General features: G+C 33.9%; 2 protein-coding genes across 3 annotated transcripts; both read right to left on the bottom strand.

The window, feature by feature from the left end:
- Nucleotides 1-658: 658 nt before the first annotated feature.
- Nucleotides 659-1,828, bottom strand: LOC102668858 (uncharacterized). Its single transcript, XM_006579065.1, has 2 exons — nt 1,817-1,828; nt 659-1,444 (listed from the first exon to the last, which is right to left on the bottom strand). Exons 1-2 carry the CDS (start codon nt 1,826-1,828, stop codon nt 659-661), a joined length of 798 nt encoding a protein of 265 aa, XP_006579128.1.
- Nucleotides 1,829-8,468: 6,640 nt separating this feature from the next.
- Nucleotides 8,469-10,362, bottom strand: LOC100500327 (uncharacterized). Of its 2 annotated transcripts, NM_001249479.2 has the most exons (4): nt 10,264-10,362; nt 9,067-9,184; nt 8,851-8,913; nt 8,474-8,765 (listed from the first exon to the last, which is right to left on the bottom strand). In NM_001249479.2, exons 1-4 carry the CDS (start codon nt 10,273-10,275, stop codon nt 8,686-8,688), a joined length of 273 nt encoding a protein of 90 aa, NP_001236408.1. In that variant the 5' UTR covers nt 10,276-10,362; the 3' UTR covers nt 8,474-8,685. The 2 variants fall into 2 exon arrangements, with proteins under 2 accessions (XP_006577780.1, NP_001236408.1); XM_006577717.3 differs by lacking the exon at nt 10,264-10,362 and having other exon boundaries at nt 8,469-8,765; nt 9,067-9,211.
- Nucleotides 10,363-21,960: the final 11,598 nt, after the last annotated feature.

Genomic DNA, 21,960 nt, shown 5'->3' with positions numbered 1-21,960 from the left:
CCGGCTTAGCGATTTAAATGCCTCAAGATGTTGTGGTGGGGGTCGCACTTAGTGAGATCGTCTCGCTTAGCGCAATGCCATTCCAGAGAGATATTTGGGCTTAGCGGGTATCACCCGCTTAGCCCAATTAACATGGGGGTTCAGGCAAAAAGTAATAAGCATTTAGCGCATAGACGCGCTTAGCGAAACACTGGGTTGCGCTTAGCGAGCTGGCTCGCTTATCCCAATTCCATTAATTGCAATTCCAGAGAGGTTTTTGGGCTTAGCGCAACTGTCTCGCTTAGCGAGATCCCTTCAGCCAATGGGTGGGGGTTGGCGCGCTTAGCGCAAGTGACAACTCGCTCAGCGCACGAAGTAAGATTCGCTTAGCACACAGGGCGAGCTAAGTGAGTGGATGACTGAAAAATTTTCTTAGCTATTTCCTCATCCATAACTTCAGAGAAGCTTTTTCCAACCCTTCTATCTTACAAAAGAGACTGAATTCTTACTCTAGCAATCACAAACAAGTTGAAGCCTAACTATATGCAGTGATGTATAGAAAACAATGATTAAGAAAACAAGGAAAAAGTTGGGTTGCCTCCTAGTAACCACTTCTTTAACGTCATTAGCTTGACGCATGTTACCTCTAAGGGTCTTGTGCAATGTTGGCTCTAGCCATCTAAGCCATCTCATTCTTAATTTCGTCCATCTTAGAACACACATTCTGGTCAAGTGACTGCTTTGCTGCATCAAACAAATCAAATGTGACTTTCTGGTCATCTACACCCATTTCAAGATTACCTTTCCCTATATCCACCACACAATTTGTAGTTAACATGAAGGGACGGGCCAAAATCAGTGGGATTTCAGCATCCTCCTCAATGTCCATGATTACAAAATCTGCAGGGAAAGTAAACTGCCACACTTTGACCAAAACGTCTTCTACCATGCCATAAGGTCTTGTAATAGACCGATCTGCCAGTTGCAATGTCATCCTTGTTGGCATGATTTTCAGCTCACTAATCCTTCTGCACATGGAGAAAGGCATCAAATTAATGCTGGCCCCCAAGTCAATGAGAGCTTTTCCAACTGACACGGCACCAATAAAGCAAGGGATTGTAACACTCCCTGGATCCTTGTATTTAGGTGGAAGGATTCTTTGGATAACAACACTGCAATTTCCCTCCACCACAATATTATCACTGTGGATATATTTGCCCTTCTTGGTCAACAGATCTTTAAGAAACTTGGAGTAGAGTGGCATTTGTTGCAAGGCTTCTCCAAAGGGGATAATTATCTCCAATTTCTTGAAGATATCAAGGAAACAAGCAAAGTGTCGTTCCTTGTCTTTCTTGGACGGAACCAAAGGGTATGGTGCTTCCTTCCCTGTATATAGGACAACCTCCTTCTTCTTTTCTCTGGACAACTCACTCTTTGTCTTCTTTTCTTCCTCAACAAACTCAGCCTAAAAGAGTTGCATTAAGTCTACAACATAATATGAACTAGATCGCTGCACTTCATTCCTAGACATACAGTTTTCTAGCTTGCTCTACCAAGTTCTAAGGCTTTAAAGCATTTTCCAATGCTAAAAATCCTAACTATACATACAAATGGGTGATCAAGCCACAAGCATGTAAAAATAAGCATAGATAGAAGCAATGAACACAGAAAAACAACATTAAAAAAATAGTGGAAGAATATTACATCAAGGGTTCAGCAGAACTTCCCAACCAAGAGGTTTAGCCTTCCATTACAAGAAATGAACTATCAATACAAGGAAGAACAAAGTTTAAGTGGAAGAAAATGGCTAAGAAGGATTGGGGATGTCTCCTTCAACCTCTAGAACCATAATCTCACTCCTCTAACCTAAACTCTCTTGGTGGCTCAATTTTTGTCGCTTCAGCTTCTCCCTTGGCTCTATTTTTTTACTCTTTTTTTTTCTCCTTTCAACTCCCCTTGGCTCTCTTTGTTTTAAAGGCTACTTGGACGTTTCAGCTTCTAAAGGCTCGCTTAGCGAGACTAGCTCGCTAAGTGAGAGTAAGTGAATTTTGGCTTAGCGAGCTGGGCGCGCTAAGCGCGAGAAGAAACAAACGACTCGCTAGGCGAGCTAGCAACGCGCTGGGTGAGCACATCTATGACTGATCCTTTTCTAGGATTTCCCAACACGCTAAGCGAGTTGTATGCCTTGCTTAGCGGATGTTACTCGCTAAGCGGATATCCCTCGCTTAGCGAGACACCAGCTACTTGAACCTTCTCTTCTTTTAGCCTGAAATTGAAGTGGTTTCAACGTTAATTCACAAAAATGGAAGCATCTATTGTATAAAATCAAGCTAAACATGAAAATATGTATAATTCCTATAGCGCGTCGTGAAAAGCGACTAACAGCGCATGCCACAGGTCATATTTTAATTTTAATTAAACACTTTATGTCTACCAATTAAAGATGGTGTTTATAGTATGATCGTCGTTGTCTCTCTTGGCTTCAAAGACGGTGCAAGTTCGCACCGTCTTAAATAATTTTAAATTAAATTTAAAAAAATGCCATTGAGCTTTCTACGACAGTGTTGTAGTACCCGTCGTTGAAGAAGTAATTTTAAGACGGGTTTAAGTAACACCGTCTTCGTATAGCAGCTTCAAATTACCAAAATGTCACCGCCTATATTTTTAAGACGGTTACATAACTACCGTTGTAAAAACTGCGTCGTAGAAAGCCCTTTTTTTAGTATTGGGACTTGGAAGTTATAATGGAGGAGGGAGTGGTTTGTGTGGGAACTTGATTTGGTACAACAATTATGGGAGGTTATTGGTGGGATATAACTGAGAGAAGGGGCTTTGGATGAATGGCAATGGAACAACACCAACGATCATGGTTATTTAGTTAAAAATGTTTATGAGCTACTTAATTGTGTGAGGGACAAGGCTCGGGTGACAACAATTTCTTCATCATAATGTGGAAGGTAACGACACCATCTAAGGTTAAATGCTTGATTTGGAAGCTGGCACATAATAGGCTCTAAACCAAGGACAACCTTTTGTCAAGAAATATAAAAAGTGTTCAAAACATACAGTGGAATAAAAAAAGATCTATTTTGCATTTAAATAGATGACATATTAAATGTGTACCTATGGATGAGCTCTTAAAGCAATATTTTTTTCAATAATGTAAAGATTTCATGTGTATCTGCAATCGAGACTAATCTCTATTCGTTAACAATTTTAACAGGTGGAACAATAATTGGTGCTATGAGAGAATGAGAAGAAAAGTCATAACTGGTCTATTCAACGTGCAGCCTAGGGTTGTATTAATAGCACGCTGAAGATAATAGATTTGTGATAAAATCGAAATAGCTATCTTATCTTTTAAGCCATTTTAAAATATTGCTTCTTGTTATTTTTTGTTGCTAACAATTTAGCAATTTGAAAAATAATAAACCAAGTCCAACTTGTAGTAAGAGCTTTTCAAACCAAATTACAAACATGAAATCCTCCGGTTTGTTTCTTTTCTTTTACCAAATATTTATATTATTTATATTTTCTGTGTTAGCAAAAAATATAATAATATTCCACTTAGGAAATTAATTAATCATTTGATTATATTAAATTCTCTAATTTAATTGATCATCAAATATTAAAATAATTTCCTAAATAGAGATTAGAACACTCGTTTATGTGTGACCTCGTAGGTTCAATACTAAGTTAGTAATATATTAATCAAATTAATACATTAGTTAAGGTAGACATCTAGTAACACTGCTTAACATCTGGATAGTATGAAGTAACATTTTGCTTTCAATAACCATTAGAAGAATAATACAATAATTTCTTTCATCTTTACATTTCTAGGTTAATTCTAGAGTATGGTATTATTGTCAAACTCTTTTTTTTAGTTAACTTATAATGACTTAAGAAATTCATTTCTTCTTTTATTTAATTTTCTTAGCCATGATATAGTTTTATTCATAGAGTTCAAACTCATTACCAAGAGTTGATAGATTCCTTCTTGATTAATCATTAATTCTACATGTATTTAATCATAATCATATCCAATATTCATTTAACAAGTGCTCTAAAGCATTAAGTGTCCGGAATTAAAACATAACAAATAACCTGTTAATTATTATGACAATCTCAGGTCAAAGAAAACAATTAAACCTCTTCTTGAGAATTTTCTATTGACAATTTATGGTGATTTTAATCATTAGAAAATTTTAATTGAGTCAATTTAATGATCACATTCACATGTGACTCATCTATAAATGTAAATTAATAAATAAAATCTATTAATATTTAACCAATAAATACTATCACATATATATTAAATCTGAATTATTACTATCAGTGGATTGTATATCTCACTTTTGGCAACATAGTGGTCACCTAAGGGGAAGAAAATCGGTGATGTCTAGTATCTAGGGTGGTGGGGATGTCGGTTGTGTGAGCATAGAAATGCTATCATTTTCAAGGAGGAAATCTTTCTTTTTTTTGTCAGTCAAGAAACGTCTTTGATGAGATTTTTTGTTCAAGCTTTTACTGTTGTAGGGTCGTATGTATGGTTCCTCTTTGTAGTGCTTTTGCGCTTTTCTTGTTACCATTTGTATTGTTGGTGGTAAGGATCTGGTTTCACACCTTGTGATAAGATTCTTGCTGTTTATCTATGATAATTCTCTTTGCTGAGAAAAAAAAATCTCTAAATGCTGATCCTATATGCTGAGAAGTGGCTTCTTCGATTCTTGTTCTGGTGAGTGATCGGCAGATGGAGCCAACAAAAGGTATTCCTATGTCCAAGTCGGATATCGAAAAAAAACTAACACACTCAAACTAAAGGGCAGTGATACTCCTTGTCCTCATACTATCTTTTAATAAATTTTGCTTTATCTTAAAAAAAAAATACTCCAACTAAACAGAAAAGTGGTACGTGTTGTTGTTAGCAAACCCCACACAAAAATGTTTTAATAGATCAAAATTTTGTTTTGGATAATGTTTTTTTAAAATTTTTCATTAGATTGAAAGTTTATTCCAAAAAAAAAAAAAAAAAATATATATATATATATAATATAAAATTATACATATAATGACATAATATTTAAATGTTATTATATATAATTTTATTTATTTTATCACTCAGCTCATTGAAAAATTAATGTAAGAATTTTTGAATTTATTTAATTATAGATTTCGAGTTCAAGTCCGAAACTTTCTCAAATAACTTTTATACTTATAATGAATTTACTAACATTATTGTCAATTGGGTAATTTGATGTCAAGTCATTGTTAATCCTTCCAAATATTTTATAGTCTTTCAAATTCTCTCTCCTATAAAACCTATGTCAAGAAATAAATAGATAACTCATTGTTTGAAATAATACATATCCAAATGATTTGTGACGAAAAAAGATTTGGGTAATATCTGGTGAAGAGGAATGAAAGTATAAAGAATGAGAAGAAATGAAAAGATATGAAAGATACTAGAAAGAGAATAGAAAATAAAGTTATTTGATTGAGATGAAAGAAAGTGTAAAAGAAACGATTTTTTTTAATTAAATTAGTAGTAGATAAAGAATAAAAAGAAAAGATTAAAAAAATAGAGATAAAATAAATGTCAATTTTATTCCCATTAAATACGTAGAGTTCCTACTTGTTAGGCGGCAATTTTTTTTTAGAATCACACTGTTAGTTTAGTTGATTATGAAAATTACATAATTAATTATGCAACTTCATCTTACCACATAATCAATCATGATATAAACATAATTGATTATGTTACAAACCTGATACCAACTATTTCATATTTTGAACGATTCAATAAATGCATAATCGATTATGCTAACATGACAATCAATTATGTAGTCAATTTGACAAAATGTTCCAATCCAGTGTCATACCTAATTCAGTGTCATAATTGATTAAGTTGACAATCCAATGAGACACTAACACCAAAAAGAAGCAAAGAATAATAAAGAAACAACCACAAGAAACAAGAGATCTTCTCTAAGGCAATTTTGAAAAGACGTCACTTTTTCTTACCCGCCAACACAATTTACTCCCTTTCATCTCATTTGGGAGTGAAAATTTTACCCCACATGAGACCCACAATTTTAAAAAAATTGCATCGCACATTCACCCAAAACAAACAATCATCTCCCAACTTTCACTCCTTAAACACCTCAATTCACCCTCTTAAACCAAACATATCCTTGGCTATTTGAGTGAAAGATGGACTTGTGTACTTGTGACTGATCCCACCTAATGATTGCATTAAAGTGTGATAAATTTAAATAAAGGAGAGAAAAATATATAATTAGTCTTAACTTGAGCATCGTTATTTAACCAATGTAAAAAATATTACATTTACAATTTACATCCAGTATTTAATCGATATAAACAATTATCATCATAAGTTTAAATAATATTAAATTTTATTTCAGACCCAAAAATAACACATTATAATTTTATGAAGATAAAAATTTTACAGGGACAAAATTAAATTCAATTTCAAAAGGAGAAAAAACATATATTAATTATAACTTGAGCATCAAAATACTTTTCTGCAGATATCTATCCATTTTCTACCACATCTCAGCTACACTGGGTGGAGCACGATCATACTCAAAAGATTTTAAATATCGATCCACTTAAAGCATGCCAAAATCAATAACATCAGGAGCAAATTAGTTCTCTACCTTGGATACACCAACAATTCAACACAACATCCTAGTCTTTCTCTGGAACAAATCATAAACCAAATTAATAATAATTTTCAAAAATATAAAATCCCTAAGTTTATTTTTATGTACCAACTACTTTGGTGTGTTTATTTAAGATTTGTTCGGTATATATAATTGGCCATGTGGTTGTGGGTTAGATCGATGACGAATTTATGTGTATTCCAGATCCTCACTGTACTCATAAGTGCCTTAACTTTTCCAACTATTCATGCCGTTCCATTTAAACAATACCGACCTACATCTAGCAAAACAACTACTTAACTGCCAAGGGCCACCTCGATTTCTCACAAAATAAATAAATAAATAATAGTTTTCCATTTTGGGGGTGGAAGGAAAAGAGAGAAAAAGACGAGAATAGAAAGAGCAAAAATAGAATAAAAAATGAGGTGAAAAAGAAGCAGAGATACTGATAACGGCTGAAATATGGTATGGTATATGGATATCATTGTTGTATCATAAAGCATCAAGAAAAGAAGCTCAAAAAAGCATTTTTACAGGACCACAATGCATCAAACTAAACCTAGCACTTATAACGGCTTAAAATTAATTATACACAGTATCTTTCTATAGTTGTATTACGTACGTGGTGTCAGGTCTAGAGTATTATTTAAAATCTAGTGACTTATAAAAGAATACGAGCCTATAATCATATGCCACATCGTTGTATCCAGTCCGTTACAATCGATTAAATAAAAGACAGAAAAGGTATGGTTATGGAAGTTCAGAAAGCATGGGACCAGTGTAACATGGATGCTGGTTGCATTCATGTCTGGTCTAAAGAGAACGGTGGGATTGTGACTAAACTGAATATTTGGTACCAAGTCAAAATTCAGAATCTTATCAAATCTCATGCATCCTGAAATAACAAACACTATTACTAATATTAGATTCAGAAACGTCAAAATTGAAAATGGACTTGCTTTTTGTTTATGGTGCAAAATTGTTTAGCATCTCAACTTTATAAGCAAGATTTTATAAAATGGTCTGAAAATTGTAACCTCAACAAAGTTTTTTTTTATCACATTGTGACTACATGCAATCGTATCAGTGGCATTTATCTATAATTTACTGGAATATCAACAATTCCAATGAAAGGTGATGTTCCGATTTTATTTATTTTTTTAATTTAAGAGCCTTATGAACTATCAACATTATCTTGCGTTTTCTTTCTAATATTTTGTTTATGTTTTTGCTTATAAACGTTGTCCTTACAGTTGTATCTTTTGAAGGGGTGTTAAATTTAGTCCTTATACGACCATTTTTCATTTTAATTTGTAAGATTTTTCGAGTAAGAAGTGAGAATTCCTGACAGTTATTTCCTCTGCTATATTCAACATGGGTTCAGTGTGTTTGATATGCTTCCATCGGGAGACATGAAAATTTTCATTAGAGTTGGGAAAAATATAAGTGCAACGTATCTACCAATACCAACATAGATAAACTCCACACTGATCTGTTGTTTCTAGGAAAGTTTCATTCTGCGACTCTAAACACAGCACTGTTGGATTCAGGTTTATTTACATGCGTGAGATGAGATTTGACTCTTCTAGAGTTAAAGTAAATTAAGTAACCTTTGTGGTTGATGAGATGAAATCATTGCATGCCACAGTACAACAAGCATGACATCATCAAAGTGTGGTTAAAAATACATATGCACTATTTGGGAGTTTGTTTAACACAACAAGTATAAGACAAACTCAAGCATCTAATGAAATTTAGATTCATATCACCGAGAGTTGAGAGGGAAAGTGCGAATCAAGCAACTTAAGTAAAAAGTTGACAGAAATTTTCAGGTCCTCTGCATCTGTCTACAGGCATTTCAAATAATAGTGATACAGATAACTGAACTCAAAGCAACATGTCTAAATCATCAGAAATAAATAAGATTATGATAATAAAAGCTTCAAACACTGCAATTGTTTATTTCCAAACTGTTGGGAACTTCTAGCACAGAATAAGAAAGCAAGGCATGACAATGTTATCAAGCAGGCATGCCGGCTGCTTCCAGCAGCTGTTTCACCTTAGTGATGTAATCACTCATTGCTTCGTCCTTGGATTTCCCTGCCAAAAAAGAGTTTTGATGTCTCTCAGAAAACATAAAAGTAATAGAACAAAACATATATTGATCAACCTAGCTTTTATCTACCTTCAACAGCCTTCCATGCATCCCATTTAGCTCTGTCCCTCATGTTGAACATTCCCGGACGGCCTGTAAATCATACAGAAAATTCATGAATAAGGGTAGTCCTATTAATAGAGAAAAGAGGGGTGGAATTACAAAACCACCACCACCTATTGATAGTGAGAATTCAAAAGTAGAAAGACATTGATTTATTGATATTGGCTAAACAAGAGCACTCACTGGTGTTGACAGGTCCAACGGTGGCCTGCTTGTACAATCCATAAAGGATAAGCAAGTCTTCGTTTGATTGAGTCGGTGGCAAAGTCTTTGCTTTCTCAGCATACTGCTCAAAATCCTCCTGCATGACCATGTCCCAATTAGTGTGTGATGCTTCAAGTGTCAATTCTTTTTGACAGAACAATATCAAGCATAGAAGTATAAAGCTAGTTCAAAATTCAGAACATACACACAAATAAGATTCTGATAAAATACTAAACTACATTAAAAATTATCCATGATCATTATAGAGTACAGAATTAGCATCCCTTCCTAGAGATTTAGGATGCATATTTGATGAATTAAATTTCACACAGGCAAAAGAATAGGCCAATTACAGCATTTGAAGACCAGGATTCTTTCCACAATTTGGTCAAATAAATAGTTGTTAAAAGCATTATATAAAGCATTGCTTTACTAATATAACCAGTATCACTGAAAGTATAATAATCTCCCTTTGCAAATTAAATTACTAATTTGAGAGCATGTGCTTCTGCATTCATTCGAGGATCCATAAAAGAACAATCAATTCCCCAAAAAACCTAATCAGTATCCTCAAGTCTACAATACAAACAGTAGATCAAGGGATTCCTGCTACAAACCCTAAAGCAACTGAAGCCAAAAATCACATTTTATGGTACTATGCTGAATCGACATTTGTCCACATGAATTACTAATAAAATCTAAATGAATACATAGAGAAATTACAATTATCTATTACTTTCTTTTATTCAAAAGTAAGGCATAACTATGGAAGAAGCCACTCAATCTAAAGTTCCAACAAATCAAAGGATACTACATCCTCTGAGGCCACAAAAACAAAACAGACCCCATCAAATCTCTTTCACTTCAAGATGAGTCTGCAATACCCACCAATCAAAACCAACAAAAATTCCCTTTATTCCCCAGAAATTCGTCACCCCATAACAAATTAAACAGTGACACGGATCTGAAAATCCATAGCAGAAGAAGAAACATATTTGCTAGCACAGAAACCCCCCACAAAAAAATCATAATAGAAGAACACAAGGCAGTAGCAAAATTGAATGCTATGAATGATATGCATGATATTCAACAATTATATCTATCATGGAGACATATAATGATTGATGAAAAACAAACGCTGAAACACATGAAAGCACATAGATTAAGGAGACAGACCTTCAAACCCATGTCTGTTTTGATTGGGAGACAGAGAGAGAGATTGATCTGCTTGTTGGATCTTTGTTACTAGTTGTAGATGACGATGATGATGTTGCTAATCAGCGTTACGTTCGAAGCGTACTTGTAGTAGCAGAGTGGATGGAGTGTGGGCCTGGGAACAATTTCACACCTCACGCGCGTCTACGTAACGCAACTATATTCCTCTCTCTCCGTTTAAAATATGTTTGTAAACCCCAATTCGTCATTTGAGGGCGTGTTGCGGTCATAAATTAATCTTAACAGATAAAAAAATATAAATTTAATTTTTAAAAATATACAAAGTATAATAAATTAGTTTTATCGTTAAATTTATAAAATTATTTTATTATTAAATTATGATATTTAAGGGCAATTTAATATTTAGGTCATATTATTTAATGGTCAAATTAACGTTAAATTATAAAGATTAGGAATTAACTTATTATTAAATTATTAAATTATTTGTATGATGAATTTATCATATTTTTTTACATTCGTAAATTAAATTTAAATTTTTTATTTTTATGGCCTAAATTGTAGAATTTGGTTATTTATCCTATCAATTTCCTCGCTGGATACAATTAACAGCATTTTTTGTTTGCAATTATAAAATTTAATTTGAGGCAAAAATAATTTCATCAAGAATCATGACTCTTACTTTAATTTTTAGGGACTCTTATTTTTACAGTTCATTTTATTTTTATACGTCAAATTTACATTTCTAACCACACATCAAACATGCACTAATTTGTTTATTTATTTCTCTTTGAATTCCGTTTATTGTTATCAAATTATCTTTTCACGCCAAACAGTAGCATAAATTTGTTTATATACATATTAATATATAATCAAATTATCTTGTCATGCTTAACAATAACGTTGGGTAAAAAAACAAATAACATAAATTTAAGATGTATAATTAATTTATCTTTTAACACGTAACAGTAACAAGAATTTAAATATATCATTAATTATCTTTTTACGCACATAACAGTAACACAAATTATCATCCCAGCCATGTAAGTCCATCTTTTTCTAGCTGGTTAAGGGACCTCGACGCATTTGTTCCCCCTCACCTTCTACTGATCTTTATTTGAGTTCCTCTCATGGGGCCAATGAATCTGTCACTGAGACCAGTACATTGTTGGTTGGGCAGTTTTATATTCCATTCACAGCAGTGGGTTGGTTCAGCATGCCTTGATTATCATCATCACGATTTGTTTTGCAAAAAAAGGAATTGGAAGGGTTGATTAAGTCCTAATTTGGGACAACTACAAAAGTTAAATTATTTCAATCGATTATAATCTGAATCAGTTTTTATTTGGATAGGTTTACCGTTTAAAAAAAGTGATTTTGAAGCCTAGGAGAGTTTGAATTTATTAAGTAAGATTTAGATTTGAGACTTATAAAAGAAAAAAAGATAAAATTATAATAACATTCTTTTTGAGATTTTGTGTAATTATACATAATGTCACCTTTTTTATTTTCCTACATTAATCTTCTTTTAAATTTAAAAATATTACACTAACATTCCTTATATATTTAAAAACATTACACTAATATCCCCCAAACCTTATATTATAATTTCCTACACCAGACGAAAAGTAATGGTTAAAAAAGCAGAAAATACTTATAATTACATGAAACTTTAAGAAATATTGATGTAATTTGCTCAAGAAAAAAAATATGATTATTGAAAGAAGAGATTCTCGAAAAAGAAAAATCTTTTATTTTCCATTATTTTATTTTGTGTGATGTTTTTTTGTTGTTGTTGAGCTTCTTTGTCATTATTTTATGCAGTGTATTGCTGTATATATAAGATACTCTTCCGAGTGCTTTCACGTTGTGAACCTATCTAGTTGTAAATCTTTGCACAACTTGTGCCTTTAATATTAGCCTTGTTTGCCAATAATAAGAAAAAATATTTGTAAATTTTTCTTTCTGTTACAATAAAATCAAAGTTTTAATTTCATATTTTTTTTCCCTCTTGACCGATCTTGTGCAGCTCTGCCACCGCTTCAGTTTCTTCTCTTCTCCCCCTCACGGATTCTGTTCAACTCTGTCGTCGTTTCTATTTCTTTTATGTTTCGTGCATTCTAATTTCATTTACAGTTTTTTGCACTCCTTATCTTTAGTTTTATCTCAGTTTATACATATTGACATATATTATTTTCTTACTTCCTATTTGTTCGACTTATCTCGTTCCGCTGAGCTCTAGTATCAGAGCCTAATAGGAAAGTAGGAATAGTATCTATAAGGACATATGTTAACTGATTTCATGGATCTAAAATATTATACGTACAGAGAATATTTTCCTATGACGTACAGTACGTTTGATTTAAACAATACATGTTTGAATAGTACTCTTGAAAGTACAACAGTCTGATATTTTAGTTGAATGGTACTGTAGCAATAAGACCTGTGAATGAGAAAGAACAGTAAGGCTAATATGTATTGTTCAAGTAAAATATTAAGACATAATATATTGGTGGCTATAGGGGTAACATTCAAATTGTATTGTTCTTATTTTTCAAAAAAAAAAAGAGTTAATTTTTATTTTGCATATCTAAGAAATTTAGTAACATATAACCTTATGGAATTATTTCTATGAAACCAAATGAAGGCAAAGATACTAGAGGATGAAATCATTATGTTGCGTCTTTTACGTTCCTTCTCTCGTATTTCTTTTCATTCTAATTCATCATCATCCTTAAACAGTTCCTCTAGAAACCTAAATTTTCTCAATGAGCAAGAAAACCAGACTCACAAGGTCGCCACAAAACATAATCTCTTCGATAAAGAGGTATGATTCAAAGAAATAAATCAAAATATGGATGACTGAAGTATTCTGAAAATCCCTCAGGACTCACTGTATGTCCCTGAGACAATCAAAGGCAAACATAATTTTGATTACATAAGCAAATCTGTAGAAAATAATATTCCTTTAGGACAAGACATAGGGGAAAAATTTCGTTTGCTTTCCAAAAATTCAATCTTTGAACACAGTCGAAAATACAAATACCTACAGATAGGATGTGTACAAGTAGCCATCAAGCCTTTAATTGATATGAGCATAGATCTCGCAGTATTAATGTGCCTTAGATACATTAGGCACAACAAATTCGAAGATTCCTTAATAGGAACTGTAGAAACAAGCTTGGGACAAGGTTCAGTCTATTTCAATTGTTATCCAAACAAAACAATGAGTCTAATGGACAGAAATATTTTTGACTCTTTGTTCCTAAACATCCACTTTCATGGGCTTCACATGAAAGAATGATCAACCCTAGCAGCATTAATATATAGGATTCAATACAAAGTCATGAACACTTGTGCACCACGAGTCCTTCTAAAACCACAAAGAGGAGAGACAACTTTGTTTATTACTAATATGAAAAAGGCCAATCTTTTTCTCCCAAGAACCATAAAATAGGATGAGGTAACTCTTCTTGAAAAATAGGTCATGAACAAGGCCACATCGTCAGTCCCCCGGCCCACTCCAACTATAGAACAAATTAAGCAAGATAACTCCGGAAAGGTAGAAATAAACTTTAATAGGAGAAATTATTTTTCCTCAAGAATAGAAGCCTCAAGATCCGAATACGAATCGGCAAGAAAGTCTTTTTCAATAAGAACTCGATCAATCCCAGTAGGATTAACTAGATCTATGTCACAAAACCATTTTACTAGTATAAACCTCCAAGGATTAGACACAACTTCTAGTATACCTAAAACAACATACAATCAAGAGCAAGAGGACGACCAAAAGTCGATCCAATCTCTAACCTACTCTTCTATGCATGAACCTTATGATGTTATCTGATAACTTTAGCATAGATAATGATGCAATCCTACCCCACAAGGGCATTGGATTTAATGGCAGCGGAATGGAGAAGAATAAGAGTTGAGAGGAGACGCCACTTCAAGGAGAAGATGAGTCAAGAAGAAGCTCACCACCATAGGAAGCCATGGATAAGAGCTTGAAGGTAGGAGAAGATGAGTGGAGGGAGAAGGAGAAAAGGAGCACGAAATTTTGTGCCTCAAAAGAGGTCTTAACTTTGAAGTGTAATTCTCAAATTATCATAGTTGAAAAAATGCACACACATGGCCTCTATTTATAGCCTAAGTGTCACACAAAATTGGAGGAAAATTTGAATTTCTATTCAAATTTCACTTGAATTTGAAATTGAATTTGTGGAGCCAAAATTTCACTAATTATGATTAGTGAATTTTAGCTATGGTTCAGCCCACTAATCCAAGATCAAGTCCAAGATTCTCCACAAAGTGTGCTTAGGTGTCATGAGGCATGTAAAGCATGAAGAGCATGCGCAAAGTGTGACTATATGATATGGCAATGGGGTGTAGCAAGCAAATGCTCACCACCCCCTCTAAAATTTAATTGGATTGGGCTTCTCCCAATTCAATTAAATTTATTTCCAATCACACACATCAAATATTCACTTAATGCATGTGAAATTACAAAACTACCCCTAATACAAAAACTAGTCTAGGTGCCCTAAAATACAAGGGCTGAAAAATCCTACATTTCTAGGGTACCTTACCAATATTATGGAGCCCTAAATACAAGGCGCAAAAATAATGAAACCCTAATCTAATATGTACAAAGATAAGCGGGCTCATACTTAGCCCATGGACCCGAAATCTACCCTAAGGCTCATGAGAATCCTAGGGCCTTCTTTTGCATCTCTGGCTCAATCTTCTTAGAGTCTTCTATCTAATGCCCTTGCGGGGTAGGATTGCATCAAATAAGGACACTCTTAGAAAATACTTCTATTCTCCAAAGAATGAACCTCAGAGGAGATGGTTTTTTCAACATTTTAAGAGTTCAAATAGAAAACAAATCCAAGACAAATTTTATGAATTTGTTGAAGGAGTCAAGATCAAAGTCCTTTCCTTTGATTGGTTTCATGCCTATACCATTAGAGAAAACATAGATTACCCGTGGAAACAAGATAACATAGGTGATTCAACAACTAATGTCATTACCAATTGGCAAATCAAGGATGGCGAGTTAATCCAATCGGAACTACCTCCCACAACACAATACCAACTACTAAAAGTCAAAGACAGTAATGATAAACCTGTCATGGCCAGTCCGTTCAAAACAAAAGATGTTAACAAAGAAATAACTTCCAAAGACATTAAATGCCTAATGGAACAAGCTAATTACACCAATAAATATCTACAAGTTTTAGGGGAATCCATTAAAACAAAGGCAACTCCTAAACAGAAAAGTCATGAAGAATCTTCGTCATATATCCCTATAGAAAAACCCTTATTCAAGCCTTTTAAGGTTAGTGATAAGGCAAAACAAAAAATTAGGGAACTGAGAAAAAAAAATCCCTCATGGAAGGAGTAGGTGACAATAATAGTGAATTATTAAATAAGCTTGATAGTTTGCTTAGGGTTATCCCTGAAACTCCCCAACCTTCAGAAGAAACATCAAAAATGAAAACGAGAAGCACCTCCAAATTAATTAATGTTATTAATGAAGATAGTGACCAAAATTCAGAAAATACAACTGAAATAGGTTCAGTATCTGAGAAGGACATTAATCCTATAAATTCTAAACATTGGAAAACACCCTCTAAACTTTGTTACCAAAGACCAACCGCCCCAGATCTCCTATTAGAAGAGAGAGGAAAGAGTAATTTCAAAAGCTTTAGTGCAAATAACATCTATGAGTGGAATATAGATGCCCAAACGGAGTACAATATCATGAATACACTTCAATATATGACCATGGTAGCCACAACATACCAGACATCCCATGAGTGTTATGAGGAAACAATCATCGATATCCTAGTGGCAGGATTTTCCGGCCAATTAAAAGGATTGTGGGACAATTATCTCACTAATGATGAAAAATAAAAAATTTACGGTGCAGTCAAAACGAATCTCAATGGAAAAGTTATTACCAATGACGATAATAAGGAGATTCCTGACGCTGTTAATACACTTATTTTTACAATAGCCCAACACTTTATTGGTGGCCCATCCCTTTGGAAAGATAGGTCCGTGGAATTATTATCAATTCTTAAGTGTAGAACTTTAGCGGATTTTAGGTGGTATAGAGATACCTTCCTAACTAGAGTCTACACTAGAGAAGATAGTCAACAACCTTTCTGGAAAGAAAATTTCTAACTGGTCTTCCAAGATCATTAGGAGATAAGGTTAGAGACAAAATTCGTAGCCAATCTTTCAATGGAGATATTCCATATGAGAGTTTAAGTTATGGGCAATTTAATTTCGTATGTCCAAAAAATAGCCTTAAAAATCTATCAGGATGACAAAATCCAAAGACAATTAGCCAAAGAGAAGGCCCAAACGAAGAGAGATTTAGGATCTTTTTGTGAACAATTTGGACTACTCGTCTGTCCAAAACAAAAGAAGAAACAAAACCTTAGGAAAGAACCCCATGAAAATAAAACCTTCAACAAAAAGAGATTTCCAAAAAGGAGATACTCACATTGAAGAACAGATTAATAATCTACTTATTGAGACATCGGAGGAAGAAACGGAAAATACATCCTCTACATCCTCTGAAGAAAACCTCAATCTAATCCAACAGGACGACCAACCGTCGTCTACGGACGATGAAGAGATACAACAAATAAACACTCTAACAAGAGAACAAGATCTCTTGTTCACGATAATCAATTCCATACCAGACCCCCAGGAAAAGAAGGTTTTCTTGGAAAAACTGAGAAAATTTTTAGAAACCAAACCAAAACCAAAAGATTTTATTACAAATAACAAATTCGATGTTAGTAACATATTCAAAAGATTAGAAAATATTTCAGCAAAACCAACTACAATCCAAGATCTCCAAACAAAGATTAATAATTTGAAAAAAGAAGTTAAGGAACTTCGTCAACAACAAGAAATTCATCAAATCATCCTATCTCATCTTTAAGAAAATAGTGATTTTGAAAGTATAGAGAGGAATGAAGAAAATAAAAACCTAAAAGATGAAATGTTTATGGGATTAATCAACAAGATTAAAATCCAAAAATTCTATATAAACATTAGAATCATTATTAATGATTTTGTTCTGGACACAATGGCCTTATTTGACACGAGAGCATATTCAAACTGTATTTTAGAGGGATTAGTTCCTACAAAATTCTTTGAGAAAACCTCAGAGAAATTGAGCACAGCAAATGGCTCAAAGTTGAAAATTAATTACAAATTATCAAGTGCAATCATAGAAAATCAAGGTCTTAGGATTAACTCAAACTTTCTTCTGGTAAAAAACCTAAAGAATGAGGTTATCCTAGGAATACCCTTCATTAGAGTCGTATTCCCCCTTTTAGATATCCAAGGAAGGAATAACTACCACTCATTTGGGAAGAAAAATTATATTTAATTTTTTTACCAAACCAATCACAAGAAACATAAATTTCATAGAAAAGAAATTAGTCAGATCAATTTCTTGAAAGAAGAAATCTATTTTAATAACATTCAGTCACAATTGGAAAAACCCCAATTAAAAGAGAAAACCCAAAACCTGTTACAACACATTCAATTAACAATTTTTTTCGACTTGCCACATGCATTCTAGAACCGTAAGAAACATATTGTCGATCTCCCTTATGAGAAATTTTTTAGGGAAAAACAAATTCCCACAAAAGCTAGACCAATCCAAATGAATGAAGAACTTCTTCAATATTTTCAAAAGGAAATTAAAGATCTGCTGGACAAAGGTTTAATTAGAAAGAGTAAAAGCCCATGGTCTTATGTTGCTTTCTATGTCAACAAACAATCAAAGCTTGAACGGGGTACACCTCGTTTAGTCATAAATTATAAACCTCTAAATCAAGCTTTACAATGGATTAGGTATCCTATTCAAAATAAAAAAGATTTACTCAACAAATTAAATTCTGCAAAAATATTTTCAAAGTTTGATATGAAATCCAGATTTTGGCAAATCCAGATACAAGAATCAGATAGGTACAAAACTGCTTTTACAGTACCTTTCGAGCAATACAAATGGAATGTCATGACATTCGGTCTAAAGAACGCCCCTTCAGAATTCCAAAAAATCATGAATGATATTTTCAATCCTTATTCAAAATTTGTCATCGCCTACATTGATGATTTTTTAATCTTCTCCCAAAATATAAACCAACATTTCAAACATCTACAAACTTTTATTCACGTCATCAAACAAAATGGCCTTGTTGTCTCCAAAACAAAAATCAATCTATTTCAAACAAAAATTCGATTCCTTGGTCATAACATTCACCAGGGAACAATCATACCCATAGATAGATCAATAGAATTCACAAACAAATTTCCCAACCAAATTTTAGACAAAACTCAGTTACAAAGATTCATTGGTTGTCTGAATTATGTAAGAGAATTTGTACCATACTTAAACAATATTGTCAAACCATTACATGATAGGTTGAAGAGAAATCTGCCTCATTGGTTTGACATCCATACTCAAACTATCAAAGACATCAAACTCAAAGTCCAATCCATAAAATGCATGTATCTTCCAATTCCGCAGGCATTCAAAATTGTTGAAACTGATGCATCTGACATAGGTTATGGTGGTATCCTCAAAGAGTCCATAATTAAGAACATGTCATTGCATACACATCAAAGCATTGGAATTCTACACAATTAAAATATTCAACTATTAAAAAAGAAGTTTTAGCAATTGTTTTGTACATTTCCAAGTTTCAATTTGATTTACTAAACCAAATTTTTTTAATAAGAGTTGATTGTAAATCAACTAAAGATATTTTACAAAAAGATGTCAAAAACCTTGCCTCTAAACAAATTTTTGATAGATGGCAAGCAATATTAAGTGTTTTTTATTTTGATATAGAATACATCAAGGGCACCTCAAATTCTCTACCTGACTATCTCACCCGTAAATCCTTACAGAAAAACGGTCATGCCACCTAAGGCAACGGGAACCTCCCTAAGGGGAGGCAGAAGCACAGGTAAAAGTTTTAAGTTGGCCCTACCAGAGCCAACCATCAAAAAGAGTTCTTCAACATCTTTTGGGTCACCAACCCAGGTCATCTACCCAGAAACCTAAAAATGAAGGGTCATTGACCCAAATAGTTACAATCAAACCTGAGTCATCCATATAGGAACACCCAAAACCTGCAACCACAAAACAAACAAAGGCCAAATATGCTTGGTCAATACAAACACTCCAGGCCCTACAAGAAATGGGTCTAGCCAAACTACCAAAACTAGCCAAAAAGACTTGGGCAAACATTGCCTCAAAATCTAATGAAGATTTTGAAACAGATTTACAAAATATGATCCAAAATTCCAAACAATCCAAAATAATTAATCCAAAAGGGAAACGGACTATATCCCAACAAAAAACACCACCACCAAAAGCTACTAACAGTTACATTTACAAAAATAAATTTCAACTGTTTTGCATATGGAGCCAGAATTCTGGGACAAAAATCCATTCAAAGCCACGACCAAGGCATTTCCACCAGGCTTCCATTTCAAACCCACCGCCACAAATAAAACAAGAATCTTTAATGAGTTCATACTAATAGACACAAACTCAGTGTCTATTAAACACTTCAAAGACACAAATGACCCAAATATGAATACTTATTCAACTATCCAGATTTTAAAGGTTTTACAACCTAGAAAATTTGGAACAAATTTGAATCAACCCAAAAAAATTTCTGCACCGTTTGACCTTATAGGTTACACCTACTGGGATTATGTAAATGCCTGGACCAATGTATTCTGGCATCAAAATAGCAAGTTTAAACATTCCTGGTTGATTTACTTCAAAACTAACACAATTTATAATTTTCCAAATTGGTCCCTTCAATGGTGGGATTTCTTTGGACCAAATTCTGAGGTATATCCAGAGCAAGTCCAACAAGGGTTTGATCAATTCAGACGAATGTTCAATTCTCAGGAATCACGAATCCCTGCAGATTTGATGTATTTTTCCAGTTTTGCATTGTCATGGATATTTTCATGGCAATATAGTTATAGAAAAACTGAAAACAACAAGCAGTTTCCATTACTACAGCGACACACATTTATCAAGTGGTGGAATCAGTTTGGTATATCTAAAGTAGCACCAGATCAAGTAAAAATCTGGTTTCAAGCCCATCTGGAATTTCTGAAAGTTGCTAATACAGAGACTTCTTTATTTCCCAATCAAAAGTCTCAATTAGTTGCTTTTCTAGCCAGCTCCAAATCAAAAGAAAGTCTGGCTCAAAATTTGAAAGAAGTCCTACAAATTCTTCAACAAGAAGAAGAAAGCTCTTCCTCAAAAAAGGAAGATAACAATTCCAAAGAAGAAGAAGACCCGTTTTACCAAAATGAAGACGATTGTTTTGGTATTTCTTTAAATGATGATTAATTGTAATTTACTTGTACTATTCAAATAGTTTTGGTCACATAACTAGTACTGTAGCTACAGTAAAACAATTTGGCTATAAAAGGAGTCCTCGGCTCAGTTGTGAGGCACCCTTTCAGATAGTTAGATTTGAGATTTTAGAGAGAGAAGCTCTGCTAAGAAAAAATCTTTGTAAGTTTTTCTTTCCGTTTCAAAAAAATCAAAGTTTTAATTTCATATATTTTCTCCCTCCTGATCGATCCTGTGCGGCTCTGCCGCTGCATATATATTGTACTCTTCAAGGTGCAAAAAATATACATGGTAAGCTATCTGTTACTCTGAGACACATGTCAATCCTGGTAGGGAGCACTAACGTTATGTCCTTAATAGTCAGGATCTCAAATGACAGGTCATCTCTAACTTATTATTTGAATATATTGCAATTTTCTTATCACGTGGAAAATATACAATTATCTATAAGCCACCATTATCTATTGGCTATTATCTACAAGTCGGTAATTATCTGCAAGGGTTGTTATGTCACCATAACAGTCCCTACAAACAAGGACCCATGGCTCCTACTCTATTCTATAAATATCAAGTTTCATCTCATTCTTTTCATAATCACTCATACTTTCCTAACTCACGTACTTACTTGAGCATCGAAATCCTTTATTTAGCAGGTCCTCCCTCTTGTCCTCTTAACAAAGGTTATTTATCATCCGACGTGTGAGATCTAGGAACCCACCTTAGCTGCGTCCACCCTAACATGGAACAGCTACACATTTTGGTAAGTACATTTGGCGCCCACCGTGGGGCCGCGGTAAAACATACCCCGCAACCTCTCTTTTCCACCCATGGTTAGCACCTGTTCCGACCTTAGACATGAGACCTCTTTCAAAGGCTCCAATCCTCCTCTAGCAACCATGACGGTTACCGATACTCTCCAACAACTCAAAACTTCATTGCAGAGATGGAGCGACACCATGAGAAGGAGCTCAGAAAGCTAAAGGCTGACCATGATCATCTGGAGGCTCGTGTCAGACACCCACAGGGTGTCGAGTATTCTGCTCTTACATTGCCTGAGCGCACTCAAGAGGAATCACACCCCCGATACACAGTCAACACTTAAGTTGATCCTAGTCTCTCCCATATACACCGTCCTGAAGGGCGAACTACTCGTCAACACCCCTTTGTCGACCGCATCATGGAAGTCGACATACCCCTAGGTTGGAAACCACTCAACCTAGAGCAGTACGATGGAACCACTGATCTAGATGAACATCTGGACGTTTTCCTCACAAAAGAGA

This window comes from Glycine max, chromosome 4 (assembly GCF_000004515.6).
Source record: "Glycine max cultivar Williams 82 chromosome 4, Glycine_max_v4.0, whole genome shotgun sequence".
Lineage (NCBI taxonomy): Eukaryota > Viridiplantae > Streptophyta > Magnoliopsida > Fabales > Fabaceae > Glycine > Glycine max.
This window is presented reverse-complemented; position numbering and strand designations above follow the sequence as displayed.

Bases quoted from the DNA above. Each gene is read 5' to 3' on its own strand.
- LOC100500327 (NM_001249479.2), bottom strand. The intron at 8,914-9,066 runs GTGAGTGCTCTT...TATGATTTACAG, and splicing joins CGTTGGACCTGTCAACACCA to GCCGTCCGGGAATGTTCAAC. The intron at 8,766-8,850 runs GTAGATAAAAGC...CTTTTTTGGCAG, and splicing joins TGCATGGAAGGCTGTTGAAG to GGAAATCCAAGGACGAAGCA.